Source organism: Typopeltis vanoorti, chromosome 3 (genome assembly GCF_054136105.1).
Source record: "Typopeltis vanoorti isolate ZY-2024b chromosome 3, IOZ_Tvanoo_1.0, whole genome shotgun sequence".
Taxonomy (NCBI): domain Eukaryota; kingdom Metazoa; phylum Arthropoda; class Arachnida; order Uropygi; family Thelyphonidae; genus Typopeltis; species Typopeltis vanoorti.
In genome coordinates this window covers 6328789-6345597 of record NC_143551.1, presented here as the reverse complement: position 1 = coordinate 6345597, position 16809 = coordinate 6328789, and the positions used below count along the sequence as shown (strand labels likewise).

The 16809-nt window shown below is 38.2% G+C and overlaps 2 protein-coding genes across 2 annotated transcripts in view; both read right to left on the bottom strand.

Annotated features, from left to right (window-relative positions):
* Nucleotides 1–1597, bottom strand: part of LOC150107888 (uncharacterized) — a 36865-nt gene extending 35268 nt beyond the window's left edge. Inside the window, exon 1 of the mRNA XM_090415373.1 lies at nt 1510–1597. Within this exon, the coding sequence (XP_090271499.1) occupies nt 1510–1597 (88 nt within the window). The remainder of the gene's footprint in view (nt 1–1509) is intronic.
* Nucleotides 1598–2119: 522 nt separating this feature from the next.
* On the bottom strand, nt 2120–16190 carry LOC150107887 (uncharacterized). Its single transcript, XM_090415411.1, has 7 exons — nt 16119–16190; nt 15523–15664; nt 14132–14187; nt 11336–11452; nt 6509–6595; nt 6329–6355; nt 2120–2515 (listed from the first exon to the last, which is right to left on the bottom strand). Exons 2-6 carry the CDS (start codon nt 15629–15631, stop codon nt 6329–6331), a joined length of 396 nt encoding a protein of 131 aa, XP_090271537.1. The 5' UTR covers nt 15632–15664; nt 16119–16190; the 3' UTR covers nt 2120–2515.
* Nucleotides 16191–16809: the final 619 nt, after the last annotated feature.

The window sequence follows — 16809 nt, the reverse complement described above, 5'->3', positions numbered from 1 at the left end:
AGCAGCATTGCTTTGTTAAAGATCGGTCTTACCTTAGTAACTTAATTGATAGAGTGAGACCTGCGTTGGATAGAAAGAATGACTACACGACGATACAGCTGGATTCTGCATATTCGTTTCACAGGAGACCACATGGAACCCTGTCGTGCGAAGTGGAACAAATGAATACTAACTTGGTACTGGCGATATGAATACGGAATTGACTCATGGACTGATACCAGCGAGTAGTATATGAAGAAACAAAATTCAATGGCCTGCGACTGTCGGTGTGCCGCAAACGTCGTTTCTTTGCCATTCAAGTTAAACAGTTATTACTGTTTAACATGAACGGTATAGAAAATTATTTGAATGGGGATATTCAGTTGATCGAGCAAAATTCCGTGGCATAATAGGGGATGTAGAGAATTTGCAGGGTGATTTAAATAACCCCAATATGGGCAATATATATAATGGTTAGTTTAATCTGAAATAGTGTTAAGTTATGTATTTTGGGTTAGTGAATATGGAATAGTGAATAATTCCAAGTATTAACTATTCCATCAATGACATGCAGATATAAAGAAGTGATCACTTCTCTTTGTAATGCCTTGATACGTGCACGTCTAGACTACTGTGTTCGGGTTCCGGGGACGAGAAGGTGGGTGAGAGGATTCAGAGACGAAGTCTGTGAGTGGCCTGTGGAATTCCCGCTATGACGACAGATTGAGGGTTTATTGTTGTAAGAGCTAACTGATAGGCGGAAAAGAAAGGTACCGTAGAGATATTTAAGTTACTAAAAGGGAGTAACAGTGGGATTAATACGATGTAAGGATAGATTTTTCGCTCGTAGAGTGGCGAAAGAATGAAATGTTTTGCGAACTTTAGTTGTGAGTGCTTCGTCTTTGAATGAGTTCAACGAGAGGTGTGATGTGTGTGTGGAAAAGAGTTTTTCCACACACATTTATCATTGGATGGATAATGAGACCGGAACAGACCATGTTGGTCTGTTCCGGTCTCATTATCCATCCAATATCCTTTTTTGAGGTCTACCCTGCTCTCTCTCTTTCCAATTGGTTTATATTTTAGTATTTGTTTAGGATGTCGGGTGTTGGCCATTCGGTTTGCATGTTCAATCCATTTTTGTTTATAATTGTTTAGTTTTCCTTCTATTGATTTTGTTTTTAGTTCTTTTAAAATGTCTTCGTTCCTTTTTTGATCTAATAATGTGTATTTTGCACTTCTTCTCATAAATCTCATTTCACTTGTTTTTATTCTTTGTTTATTTCGTTTGTTTATTGCCCAAATTTCACTGCCATATAATAATGTGGGCACTGCTAAAGTAATGTATATTTTCTTTTTGTACAATATTCGGATTGAGTGTTTCGATTTATTAGGCCTCTAACCCTGTAAAAAATTTGAAGTTTTTAATTTTATATCTTTTTCTCCTTCGTATGATATTTTACATCCAAGATAACTGAAAGTATTTATGTGTTCTATTATTTTATTATTAATAACTATTTTACTTCTAACTTGTTTCTCCACAAAATACCGTTGGTTTAGTTTTATCTATGGCTCTTTTCATTCCTAAATGTTCTACTATAATGTTTAAATTATACATTGCTATTTGTAAATCGTCTTCTTTATCTGATATTATTACCTGCTCATCTGCAAATAATAGAGTATTTATTTTGTTATTCCGGGAAATTTCTATGCATGGATGGTTTAAGGTGTTCCACTGTAGTAATATTTCATTAATAAAAATATTGAAAAGTGTTGAAGACAGAGCTATCCCTGTCTTACCCCTTGGTTTATAGATTGTTTTTCAGACAATGTTTCATTTATATTTAATTTTATATCATTATTTTTGTATATATTCAATACTGCATGCAGTAAAATAATAGGTATATTTATTCTTTGTAATATATCAAACAGTATATATCTTTTTACTTTGTCAAATGCTTTTTCGTAATCTATAAACAAAAGATGAGTTTCTAAATTAAATTCTCTTCTTTTTTCTGTAAGTAGTTTTAAACAGAAAGCTGCATCCATTGTAGAGCGTCCTTTTCTAAGTCAATTTTGACATTCTAATAATATTTTTTCACTGTATATTTTTTAGTTATTTTAAATTATTAGCAACTCGGTTTTTTCTAAATATTTATTTCAACAGTATTTTAATTGAAACTTACAAAATGATTCAATCAAAGGAGTGTAACAATTCTGTAATTCACTCTAAAAGTCATAATATCCTACAAGAAGTCAGTGCATGCAGTGGCGAAAGAGTTAAAACATTTTTGGCTAAATTGAGGATAGTGAGTTGAACAACTGGACATGCTAAATTGTTATGGTTGAAATTGCATTTGTGCATTGCGAATACAGTTTATTGCTCGTGTGGATAGCGATAGATAAATTCTCTCTTCCAGAACAAGCCTTCAGAGCAAACTGGAAAAAAAGTATTGGCCAATTAACAGTCTTTTAAAGCCAGAACTCTTATGTACAGTTGGAGTCACCACATCCAAAACTCATCGTGGGTTGCTTTCTGTAATATAAAAAAGTGTAGTATATCAACTGAAAGATATCGTGAAATATGCAATCGGAAATCAAAAACCTCACAATTAAATGGGAGATAAGAAAATAGTTTTTTTTTTCAAACATCGACAAATGACCAGCATGATTCTGGAATCTTTTTTTAATATTCAGTGTTCTGTAATGGTAGATGAATAACGACTTGGGTAAGATACGATACTTGAAATAGTGTTTTGTATCGTATCTTTTCCAAGTGGTGATACATGTACCATTACAAAACGCCGAACCTTAGAAAATAATTTCTGGGTCATACTTGTGTTTCGATGGTGTTTTAAAATAAAATTCTTTTACTTAACCATTAACACAGTTGAGGACAACAGATAACATTTCGACTGATAATGTATGTTTTGCCACACTGTACCAAAGGGTTACGTTAAGTCCAGATAACAAGAAGCAGTCGGTACTTACCACTGTTGAATTAGTCAACACTCAATCTCATCTTAAAGTATCAGGATAATGTGAAGATAGTCAAGCATTAGTCCATTGTCCCATACTCCCTGACTTTCCCAAATCTACTTAGATTACTCATGATATTATTCAAGACACCCATGTTAGGGCCTCCTGCGCTTTTCTTGATGCTTTATATCAAGTTAATAGAAGAGGGAGTTCCACGATGATGTGTAAGGATATTTCTGGCTGCTTGCTAATACTAGGCCAAGTAATCATCAAATATCTGATAGGGATTTTATCAGTCTACACTTGAAGATATTATTTCAGTGTTGAGACTGACATTTCCAATTAGAGAAATCGGAATAATCATAGCTTGCCTCTGGAAAGAAATCTGAAGACATTTGCACTGGGCAGTTCATATCGTATTAGTAGTGCTAATGTTCAAGCTTTTTACTCTGGATCCTAAGACCCGTGAGGATGGATTAACATTTCATGAAAACTACAGCTTGTCCCTACATATTGCATGCTTTTCATCGTTTTGAAAAAAAATACAAGTACTCGGAAAAAAAGTGTGAGGACTTGGGGATTAAAATGAAAGCAAAGAATAGGTAGATCAGGACACTTCGGATGAGACTGCAATATAAAAAGTGCAAGGGCGATTGTAAGCGAGAGACAAGAGAATGAGAAATCAAAGGAAAGCTTGGGAGGGAGAAGTAAGAGGTTAGAGAAGAAATTAGAAGTTTCCAAAATAAGATATGAGAAGAGATTAGCAGAGCGAGCCAAGGATAGTATGAAAGAGCTCTTTCAATATGTAGCAAGTAAAACGAAAAATGACTAGGGTGGAGTAATTTTGAAGAACGCAGATGGTAGCGAGGTAAGTGAAGCAGGCGAAATAGTCCAATATGTTTAGTCTTCTGGACAAAAAGACTAAATTATAAAAATTTAAAAATCAATGTATTCTACGCGGGTTTTGGGTTCAACGGAGAGGAAATTTAAAGTACGTCTATCGCTTATCATTAAATTTTGCGCTTTTTTGGAAACTCCGTTTGAGCATTTTCCATTTATTTCAATCAGAGGGTTATTATTAATAAAAATGAATGTAAATTAAATTAAAAATGTACATTCAAATCTCATGTGAGCATCTTATAATTAAAGCTATGTGCTTTAAAAAAATGCAGTTTTGATATTCTATACGATGGAAAATGTAACATTTTTACAAGGATACTTTGACAAAAAGAAGTCGATATCAGTCGGGCCGTGAAAATTTTAAGTGGGGGTGCTACATTATATAAAATACGAAAAAGTAATTAATTTTTTCCTAATCAATAACCAATTTAGTAATAAGTAAATTTACATATTACAAAAATTGCTTTATTAAAAATATTTCACTCTCACCACGAACACACACCAATAATAAAAGTTTCGTACACAAAAATTACGCGCGCAAGCATACAATTTATCTGTAGCGGCACTGCTCACAGAGCAGTGTCGGTTTCGACACTCCGACACTGCGTTACATCGCAGTGCATTTGTTTCGTGTAACGATAATTGAAAAAATATAATACTTTTCATATTTTCAACAGTGACACTCGTCATAATTCAGCCTTGTATCTATAATAAATAAATAATTATATGTTATTTTAACAAAATAAAATAAGATTTACAAAAAATATTTCACCCTCACCACGAACACACCAATAATAAAAGTTTCGTATCTCACAGAAATAACGCGCGCAAGCATGCAATTTATCTGTAGCGACACTGCTCGTTGAGCAATGTCGGATTTATTTGTTACGTGCAGTGACAAGCGCAAACGAATATCGGCGAGTCTAGTCTGAAATTCTGACACTGCGTTAGATCGCAGTGCATTTGTTTCGTAATCTAAAGCGTTAATCGAACAATTCCAATTATTAATTATTCAATCACTGTAGAAACATAAGCTGTAACCTTTAACATGTTGTACTGCATTTATATAATGTTGTATGCATTGTTATTATTCATAAACACAAAGAAAATTAAATTTTTTTTTTTTTTTTTACTTGGGGGTGCTGTAGTGTCGCAATGCTTATGTACAAGCCACCACTGGTTAATATTTCGTGTATCTCGCTTAAAAATTCTAAGTACAGCGAAGGTTGGTCGATTGGTAGAGTCTGCTATTAATCGCTCGCAAAACTTAAGCAAGTTTGAGCGCGGTTAGTAGTTGGAATGGGGTTTAATCGTTCGATGGTGTTGGCGCACTCATCCCTCGATGAGTCTTTGGACCCCTTGGAGGTGTCACATAATAATAATTAATGATAATCAGAAATCTGTACGACTTTTTCTGAACGAATGCCAAATTTAGTAACGAGATGGCGCTGTGTTTTCTGGCTTTCATCAAATAGGTGAAATCTTGCACTGACTGTATGAGTTTAGAGATAGAGGCCGCCACGTCTGTTTCGAATTTGCTTTTCCATTTTCGTTTGCAAAACGTACGAAAAGGGTAACATTTGCTTTGTTTGTAATGGACAAGGTCTAATTCGTATTAAAAATAGGTATTAATTTGTACCAAACGTATTAAGTTTGAACGGGAAAAAAATCGTAACAAAGAATACTAAATATGATAATATTTGTTTGTATTTTCATATTTTAGCCGATTAAGAGATAAAAGCTTCGCTCTGTATCACAAAAGTGAAGGTGGTGTACTAATTTATAGTTAATTACGCAAAGACTAGTGTTTCCAACAGAGTGCGAATTTTCCCAACGAGATGGCGCTACGTGCTTTTTCTCTGTTTTGAACACGTGACATCAGCTGTGAAACAGAAAGTTGCTTTCATAGGCTACGCTTAGGAAGTTGCTCGAATATTTTTATAAATATTCTTGTTGTCATCGGCCTTCCACCATGAGACGCCTAGACGCAAGTCCATCTAGGATTGTATACAGCCGATCTTCAGCCGATTGGACCCGATTAGATTCCGCGTTACGTGATTAAGCAAAAAAAAAAAAAAATTCAATTTGATAAAATTGTAGACTTTACAAGAAATGTTTCTTTATAATTAGTTCTTTTGTATGTAAAAGTGAACAATCGATAAATAAATTTAATTTTTTATTTATTTAATTTTTAATGTTGTTTAATAAAAAAAACATTCCCGATCCCTAATTATCTTAAATTATTGACCACAACCAAATTCATCTCAGTTGTTTTTAGCATTTATGACGACCATTTGCTGTTGAACTTTAATGCTGCTAAAAGATTTCTTCGAAGAAAGACTGCATCACGTTTTCACACTTCCGTTACTATTTCGATGTAGACGAACGATTTACGCATGAAACAATTGCCAATTACGTTAAATCCACCACCGCTTAATTGTAACAATCAGAGACAATAACTCATACTTACTTAGATTTCAAGGGGCGAACCGCATTTCTGAAAGAAAATTGATGAAATTAATGAACGTTTCTTCGTATTTATGAAAACTGTGTTTTGAAATGTCCAATTTTTTGTTATTTCGTAAGATTATTTCAACCATCAGATTAGATATCTGTAATTTCAGAAATATTTCCTGTTAATTCGACTCACCTTGTAAGCTCCAGCATACTTGAGAAGAAGTTCTTCTTCAGATGATTCACTTTTGTCAAACACGCATTTGTCCCCGTCCACAACCACCTGACAAGAAAGAAATCATCACCATAAATTGTCTCTGTTTAGATAAACTTTTCTGTTTTATTTAATATTAACGTAACTGCGCAGAGTCATCTAGAGGTTATTTCTATAATTTCTCATGAGTTTCGATGGGAACGTATCCAAAAAATAAAAAATAAAAACTTCATCACCTTTTAAGGGGAAGTAGATTCGTATCAGATTTAATTGTCGGTGTAATGGCAGCTTTTTAAAATCGTAATACAATTAGGTACCGAGAATTCAATATATCGTAATTTCCCATATACTGTAACAGAATTGGGAAGAGATTTAATATTTTACAAGTCACTGAAACTTGCAATAAATTGCATCGTGAAGCACCCTTGAAACCACGTTTTCTATCGACGATCGTGTGCTCTTAAGTTACAGTTTATAGAAATGAAAAGCTTTGGCAGCCAACTAACCATTGCAATAGCGACTATGGACTGGCTGTGGGATGTTGTTGTTTTGTATTACTGCAAATCAAGTAAGACTCTGAGACTAGAGCATTGCGATTGCAACTGGGTGGTTCATCTGGCTGGTTTGCCTACTTTGCGGTAAGAAAATTCCACGTTTCTGGAAGATTAAACCTATTAAATCTCTGTATGCACCCGATTAATACGCCTAATAAAGTTTTGGCCATCCTAGACGGGTTCCAAATCCAAGTCTTTCCAAAGAGAGGACTTTCGAGATCGACTCAGCTGAAAGAAAGAAAGGTTGGAAGAAATGAGAGAGTATGAAAGCTTATTTTTGGAGTGCTGTGGAAATTAACGTGAAAAGGTAAAACACTGGGAATGATTTTTAGAGAAAGGAACAGAGGATGGTATGCCTTTGTGAGAACTTTCGAAGAATAGCTCTTCGAGTGTTCACAAAAAAAAAAAAATCGCCATTTCAGTCCAATGAAACTAAAGGCTTTATTGCAACCACTTATGCTACTGATTCCGTATTCATAAAACCGAAGTGGTTTAGTATTCTATATATTGACTTTATTTACATATATACATTCATTCGAATCCCTATTAAATATAGGCACAGATTGTATTTATAGTGAGTAAGACTGTCTTCTTCATTATCTTCAAATAAATATTATGTTAGTAAGCTGGTACTGCGAAAGAAGACACGCTGTCATAAACAACCTGAGGTTTTTTTTAATTACCATCTTCAATTATTAGGTTTTCATTTACAATTATTAATGAGTATAAGAGAAGCGGATATGCCAATATGAATCATGTCAAAATGACCACAAGCCACAAATTAGAAACAAAACATTTCTAGAAATGATTTTGTCTCTTTCTGTTGGATAATATATTAAAAATATTAGTTTGTTAACGAAAGTAATTATTTTATTTATAAACTTCTTCGTCTTCTTCTTCTGCAGCTTCTCCCACTTACGTGGGGTCACTGTTCATGATGAGTCTCCTCCACATCATCCTGTCTTGGGCTGTCATCACATCCAAGTTCTTCATCCTCAAGTCCTCTTCAACCAGCTCCCTCCATTTCTTCTTTGGCAGCCCACGCTTCCTCCTTCCTTGCAAATCCATCTGCATGACCCTTCTTCCCACATATTCGTCCTCCCTCCTCATCACATGACCAAAAACCACCTCAACCTTGTCTCCTGTATCTTCGCTGCTAAGTTCGTAACTTTCACTGTTCCCCTCAAATATTCATTTCTCAGACGATCCTTTCTGGTCACACCGCACATCCACCTAAGCATTCTCATCTCTGCTACTTTCCTCCTGCTGATGTTATTTTTCCTCAGGGCCACAGTTTCTATAGCATACATCATAGCTGGTCTCACTACTATCCTATAGCCTTTCAGATTGATCGGCACCTCTTATGGCATAACACTCCAGCCATCTCCCTCCAGTTCCTTCCACCCGCTTGTATCCTGTATCCCACTTCCTTCTCAACTCCTCCATCTTCTTCCACTGTTGAACCTAAATATCTAAAGTCCCTCACCTTCCTGATGACATTTCATTCCAGCTCCAGATCTGACTTCTGGCCGTCGCCCACTGTGCAACACTGTCTTACTTCTGCACAGTCTCATACCTCTTTCTTCCAGCACTTTTCTCGAGATTTCCATTTTAGTTCCCGCTTCTTCTCTTGAATCTGCACACAGCAAGATGTCATCTGCATACAACATCGTACAAGATGCATCTTCTCTCACCTCCTCCGTCACTACCTCCATCACAATGTTAAACAGAAACGGATTTAATGCTGACCCTTGATGCAAGCCAACTATACTTGAAAACTTTCTATCTGTTCCAGGCAGGTGCGAACACTTGTCTTCACATTTCTGTACATCTCCCGCACCAACGTGACATATTTCTCTCGAACGTTCTTCTCCCTCAGATACCTCCAGACTTCTTGCCTTGGCACGCTATCGTATGCTTTTTCCCAGATCAATAAATGCCAGATGTAGCTCCCGTTGTTTCTCTCGAAACTTTTCCATCATCTGACGTAACCCAAAGATATCATATGTTGTTGATCTATCAGGCATGAAGCCAAATGGTTCCTTTGCAATCTCCATCTCCTTCCTCAATCTTCCATCAAGAACCCTTTCTAGGATTTTCATTGTGTGGGACATCAACTTTATTCCTGTGTAATATTTACAGTCTTGTGCCTCTCCTTTACCCTTGTAGATGGGGACAAGAGTACTCTCCCTCCATTCCTCAGGTATATTTTTCTGTTGGGAAACTTTCATGAATAGGTCACACAACAGGTCAATTCCCTCTTCCCGGAGTGCCTTTCATGCCTCCACTGTAATCCTGTCGTGCCCACCGATTTTCCATTCCTCATCCTCTTCATGGCCTCCGTCACTTCCACTCCACTCATGTTCTGCACCATCCCCTCAGAAGGCTGCCCATCTTCTCTGTGAGTCCTTGCATTTTCCTTATTCAAAAGTACCTCAAAGTATATTCTCCATCTGTTTTTAATGTCCACATCCCTCCATAATACTCTTCCTTCATCGTCTTTGATCTGCCTCACATGTAAGATGTCCTTTGCTGCTTTATTTCTACATTTCGCTAGTTGGTAAATTTTTCTATTTTTCTCTGTCCGTCCTTTGTTTCTAATTAGGATCTTGATATGCAATGGCCTTCGCGTGTGCCACAACTCTCTTGGCGTTTTGCTTTCTCTCTCTCTGAACACCTCTCTATCCTCTTCCGCTCTTGACTCATCCCACTTCTGCTTTGCCTTCCTCTTAGCTGTCACTGCCACTTGTACATTATTATTCTACCACCAACCCTCTTTCTGCTCTCTAATTTTTCCAGATGTCTCACCAAGCACTTCGATTGCACAGCTCAGGATTACTTTTGAATTATGCTTCCACCAATATTGTACACTTTCCAGTCCATTCAAAATCCTCTCTAACACCCTCTCCCTAAAACGATTCCTCACACTCTCTTCTTTTAAGCGAAACCATTAAATTGTCTTCATCCCATGGCTTCCAGAGGTTCTTATCCTCGATCTTATTTTAAAGTGTGCGCACAGCAGTCGGTGTTTCTGTGCCACTTGATCTGTTGGAATTACTTTACAATTTGTCACAACCTTAAGATGTTTTCTTCTAGTCAAAATGTAGTCAATTTGTAAACTGTTGCTACCACTCCTAAATGTTATCAAATGTTCTTCCCTCTTGTAGAAAAACGAGTTCACAATTGCCAGATCAAACGCTACTGCAAAGTCCACAACCCTATCTCCTTCCTGGTTCATCATTCCCACTCCGTGGCCACCATGCACCCTTTCACAGTCTCTATTCTGTCTTCCTATGTGCTCGTTCAAGTCTCCTCCGACAATCACCATCTCATTTTCTTCCAATTCCCTCATTTCTTCATCTAACACGTTCCAGAACTCATCTTTCTCCTTTGCTATACAACCAGCTTGCGGGGCATATACACATAAGACGACCACTTGCTCTTCTCCAAGACCCAATTTCATTCGCATGATCCTGTCGTTCCTTCTACCCACTTCCAGTACTTCGCCCTTCATTCTGCCACACACCACCACAATTCCTACATCATTTCTTCCCTAGTTCGTTATTCGCTCCAGAGTAGAACAATTTATATCCATCTCCCAGTTCCTTTGCCTTTCCCCCTTTCCACCTTGTCTCCTGCACACATAAAATGTCCAACTTCCTCTCTTCCTCATAATGTCGAGAAATTGCTTCCACTTCTGTATTATATGAGCATCACCGAATATTGAATGTAAAACAGCACTGAAACGCATATGCTCTGCTCTGTCATCAGTACTGCATCGTTTTATAATATAGTGCAGAATGCCTTGCTGGAAACCAGATCGTGCGAAATATCCCTAATTAGTTCAAATTTCATCTGCATATGATCTACCGAAGGTTGTACGCCTATTTTGCAATAGTGTCAGCGCGATCGGTTATGCGTCTGATAATGCAGTTCAGCTACGTGTCAATCAAGACATTCCAAATTATCGCGTGTGTGTGTGTGTGTGTGTGTGTGTGTGTGTGTGTGTGTGTGTGTGTGTGTGTGTGTGTGTGTGTGTGTGTGTGTGTGTGTGTGTGTGTGTGTGTGTGTGTGTGTGTGTGTGTGTGTGTGTGTGTGTGTGTGTGTGTGTGTGTGTGTGTGTGTGTGTGTGTGTGTGTGTGTGTTTCTCTCTTGAAAAGTGCGATACCTTCTAAGGCTTCTTCATTTGTAACAGTGCATTCCAAAAAAGACGCTTCAACTGAAGTGAAGCAAAACAAAAGTTGAATTCGCTCACCTGTGGAACTCCCGTTCCTGCTCTGACCCCCTCACATCCGATTCTCTCCAACTCCTTCGTATCTTTAACGTCAAGGTTCATCACTTCTTTGATACAAGTCTGCCAGTCGGAGAAAACCTGTAATGTAAAAATAAGCAAACACAATAAATATAAGATAGTTGCCTCTGCTTAAATAAAATTGAGACGTGCACATTACACTTTGCTTTAACAATTTCCAACCTAAACGCCTTCGAGTCGCAAACATCAGGGAAACTCTCCGTTTAAAAACTACGAAGTGACAGGTGTTAAAAGTGCACGTTTTCCTTCATATGCACAGAATGTCGTTGAATAACGGAATTTTCAAATCAAAAGAAGAAAATTACGATGTACCCCCAAACAACTACTGGTCTCATTTTTCGAGTAGGCGTTTAATTGTCTTCGTGAGAATAATCGCGATATCAGATTCAACTTATTCAAAGAACTCTTTCCAGCTGTAGTACATTCGCTAACTCTGAAAAGTCTGTGAATGTTATTAATCGTCGACAAGGCTTTAAATGACTTTAGCATATGCACGAGCGCCCACAAGGGTGGTTTTGTTTGTGCATGCATTCCTGGACTCCCGAGACTTTGAATGAATAGCTTTATTGCAATTTGACATTTAGAAATTTTATAATTTTCATTCCGATTTTTCTTTCATTCGGAACATTTGCGTGTGCACGAGAAGGCGAACTGTGTCGAAATTAAACACGACAATAACTCGTTCTGGCTGGGCATTATTTAATAAAATTTGGCACTTAGTATACGCTTAATGGACAAAGCATTAGAGATACCTCGAATACCATGTGCGTTCTCCTCCAGCTCGAATAGTCTCTACTCTCCGAGGAGTTGACTCCACCAGATGCCTGGGGTAAATTGGAGCCATGTCTGTTGAAGCATTATCCGCAACTGCGCCTTAGACTTCGGTCCCTGATAGATGGCTCAAGTGTCTCATTCTACGGCATTCCAGAGAGATTCGATCGAATTAAATCCGGAGGCCTTGGGTCCACTGGATGTTGTCAAACTAAGATAAGTGTTCCATAAGCCATGCCTGGGTGGTTGCGGGCTAGTGGGGCGGCGCACTGTCCTGGTGAGCTACCAGGACAGTGCGCCGTAGTTTACAGTTTAAAGTCCTCTCCAGACACACTAAGGGACCTAACGTGTCACATGAGAAAGCTTTCCAAAACATCACATTTCCGTCTCATTGAACAGAGCCGGCGTGGCATAACCTGGCCATGGTCCCGTGCGGTCGACGCCACACCTGCATCCTCCCGTCAGCTCGGTACAACTGATAATAGGATTCTTCAGCCCACACGAATCTGGTCCACTCTGCAGAGGTCCAGGTTTGATGGTCCTGTCACCAGGCGAGGCGCAATACCCAATGACGAGATGTCAACAGTAGTACAGGATTAAGGCGTCGGCTGCCGTAGCCCATGGTACTCCTTACCATTCACTCGCTGACGCTACTTGGACCTTCGACATTAACACTGGGGTGATTTCTACCGCCGTTGCACTGCGGTTGGTCTGTACGACCCTGGATAGTCTACATCTGTCCCCGTCAGCAATTGCGCGGGTTCGGCCACCACTTGCTCGCTCTGGTACTCAGGGTAGACCCGTGATACGGTTGCCCTCGAGAACCCTATCGTCCAAGTGGTTCTTACCTCTTGGACGATAGAATGATCTATCTATCTTGGGCTGATCATATGTTCACGATTAAAGTCGCTAAGATCGCCAACTATACTCATGTCTGTCGATTGCGATAAACTGTTGAAAAGTTCGATATTTACCTTCTGCGTTCGGTTTGAGTACGTTTCATTCTTCGCGGGGGATACCTGTGTCAACTTCCCTTCACCCCCTCTCTCCAATGTTTTGTTTATTGATTGCATGAAGATGTTCAAAGTATTCCAATCTTGATTTCAGTTCAATACTTTTCTTAGCAGGATTATTACAAGTGGGTAATTAGACTGAAAAGGAACTGGGATCCACTTCGTAGGTCCATTTTCAGGAGGGTATATTGAGTGAGTTACTGGAAATACTGCCGTTCTTTCCTTGATAAAATGCATTGTCAACGTCGTTGCACAGATATTCATCTCTGGGTTTCCATCAGGCGGAGCAACCCGCCTCTGGTGTAAACCCATGATGATGTTGTGCCCAGTATCCTTCCACTCTTACAATACTTTCCCTGCTGCAAACCGCTTACAATTTTGGCAGTTTCCTGGATGCCCACCTTTCAACCGTTCCTTCCTGACGATGATCCCTTTTTCGAAGTCAGTCACATCACATACACACATCCCCTCGGTAGCGATCAGCATCTTCGATTTCAACTTCGAATACCACCTGGCCCAGTGGATTGACCGACTGTGAAATGATGAGAACGGTCACAGGACCACGTATATGAAGTAAATTTTGTCAGTACAAAATTCTGCAGTGGTCGCTTCCTTTTTCATGAGACAATGAAAAGAAGGAAAATTAAATGCTGTGTGTGTGTGTGTGTGTGTGTGTGTGTGTGTGTGTGTGTGTGTGTGTGTGTGTGTGTGTGTGTGTGTGTGTGTGTGTGTGTGTGTGTGTGTGTGTGTGTGTGTGTGTGTGTGTGTGTGTGTGTGTGTGTGTGTGTGTGGAGATCATAAATGATAAGAAAAAAAATGAAATACTTAACATTAATTAAGAAGTGAGCGAAGAATTACCCAACTGAATACTGGAGATCAGTGTAATTAGAGTACATATGTTTGAAAAACACTCGGGCGCAAATGTAGTTTAAAAAAATAAATACAGAAAACTCACCTGTTCGCCCATGTTTTCGAAAACGCAGCTTAAAATTTCTTCATGGTTAGAAAGAGCTGAAAAAAAAGTACATTATGTAAAAAATAAAAGCATTTAAAAATTATTAGTAGCAGTCCAAAGTTAGCATTCACTCAAACAAAAAAAAAAGTTTGTCTCTTCCGCTCTGCTCATTCGAACGCACGAAGATCTACTGTAAAACTAAAAGGTTTGGTCCCACTGAGGGAAGGTGGGTTTGCGAAGGTCCTTCGGTAGTAGACGAATTAACACCACACATTAACGTCTCCGTGAGATTGCAGCTATGGTTTTTGTTAACTTGAAACGGCTGAAAAAAGTGTCGCCTTGGTTCTCTATGGAGAAGGGTTCCTGAATTATTAATCCTTAACCGAAGTTTGGCCCTACGAAGTGAACCTTGGGTTTACAGCTTTCTTGGGCGCATTTAAATAAAAAAGGAAGTTTCGTGAAAATCTCATCAGCAGGGTTTCCAGAGTTTGTAAAAACGAACAAAAATACACAAAATTATAAAAACTGATTTTAATAAATTGCCTGGCACACCCCAGCGGGATGTTTTATAAGTTTACAACTTTTGGAGAATAGGAAACACTTTTTTTAATGAGATTAGCTCTGACTAAGAAAAATTGCTGAAGGTGCAAATATTTCTGTACTGAGATTAACTATTCGCGTAATTCTTGATTTCTCCTTCACTCTTATCCTTCAGTCGCTTTCTCATAAAAGCTCTGTCGCTGCATAATGTCTCGTCTAGAAGTGTTTCCATGGGTGCTTCGCTCCTCTACTGACGTGGCCGCTACCATCACTCCACTTCCTCTGCTCGTATACGAACGTCATCTTCAACAGGTGAACATGCATTCACGGTTGATCTCCAAACCCACCGAATCGATATGATCCTCTGCCTTCATTCCTATTCCGCTATTCTTTGGAACAGTCCGCATATTGTTTTCCACATCGATTACCACCTTCAGGTATTGAAAAACACAAATTCCTTTCTTCCTTTCAACCCCTTACCACACAGATACGCGGCGCGTCTTAGGTCTTCGGAACTCTCTTGTATAATACTGATATACGTTTTAAAAAAATCACCAGAAAGTCATACGATGACTCAGTGTCTTAATGACTTTTTTGTGTATTCTAACTGTTATAAAAAATTATAAAGAAGATGGCAGCCCTCTCTAGACCGATGTGTACCGAAATCGCCTGCGTGGAATTATACCAACTTATGGAAGCACAAAACAAATGAAATTTCGTTTCGTGTGCAGCACAAGAAATTTATCAAGAAAGCAGAATAATTTCTTGTGCGAAAAACGAACTTTGCATAATTAAAACCGGAATCACGTGAGCGAATATCTATCATTGAAATACCAATTGCCGCCACTTACCGCATTTTGACTCCATGGTTTTAACGAAAATCTTGTCGATTCTACTGGGTTCATCTGCAATGACTACCGCAGCAATGGCGAAGAGAAACGCAAAAAGGAATGCCATCATTTGTCTTTCCTGGGTTCTACAGGTCCACAATAACTGTAAAAATAAATAAATCAAAAATTATTGAAAGTAATTCTATAGGCGTTATTCCCAATATCTTGCAATATGAAAATATTTCCAGCAAATCTAAAAAACAAAATGGCAAACCCGTTTTTCTCAAATCTCGTTTTTTTTAATTGAAAAAAGAAACATTTGCTCTTTTCCTTTGGTAATTTTATTTTGTTGGTTCTGTCTTGAAGAGGAATCTCGAGATCGGCAGTAGCTGAAGTGCACCAGGCTGCTCGAAGAAGATTTACTGGGATCGACGGGAAAGGATGGTTTAAGTCCTAAACGTTTCAAAATGGAAGAAATCAAGGTACGCGATCCATAATTTGCTAGGCGAAAGCGCGTAAAAGTCGGAGGTTTTTCTTTCTTATATATGCGTTAGCGGCTATCCTGAACTTTTCTGTCAACTAGATAGCAGATATCAAAATATTTCTAAATTACTTACCTAGTGCCAGATAGCAGTACTCTTGAGTCCAAACTGCGTGTAAAACTCCGGTGAAAATAGTGAAGCCACTCCTACTGCAGAACTTATTTAAAGTAATCTGGGTTTAGACGCGGTCATGTGACGAAAGCTACCACTCCTCTAAAATCAAAAAAAAAAAAAAAAAGAACGATAGTATATATAGATGCATGTGTATGTGTGTAGCGTTATTAATTATATATTCATACTAATGAAGACCGACCTTGGATATGAAAGGATGAAAAATAATGTAAAGAATTAGAAACAGTTAGTATATATAATTATAATACTTCGTGCCAAACCAACAGGTTGGCGAATGTTCCTCTATACAAAGGACATATTTGATGTCCTTATCTGCATTATGCTAATCAGGCTGGCATAGTTCTCCGTACGCTCGCAGGAAATGTTACTGCGAAGATGAAATGTCATTTCTAGCTGATGAGAATCATTCGCGATGTGACGCAATGTTAAACTTCTTTCTTTTTCTTATAAGAAATACAAGGCAAGATAATTTCAGGATAATTTCGTAATTAACTGAACGAAAATGCAAATCTTTCTGTACAGGATTCACAGATTGCCAAAGATTAACTTTCGAAAATAGTTTTAAACAACGAGAAAGCCATTTGCGTAATTTAAGAAGTGCTGACGGCCAGATGTCATATGAGGCAACCTGTAA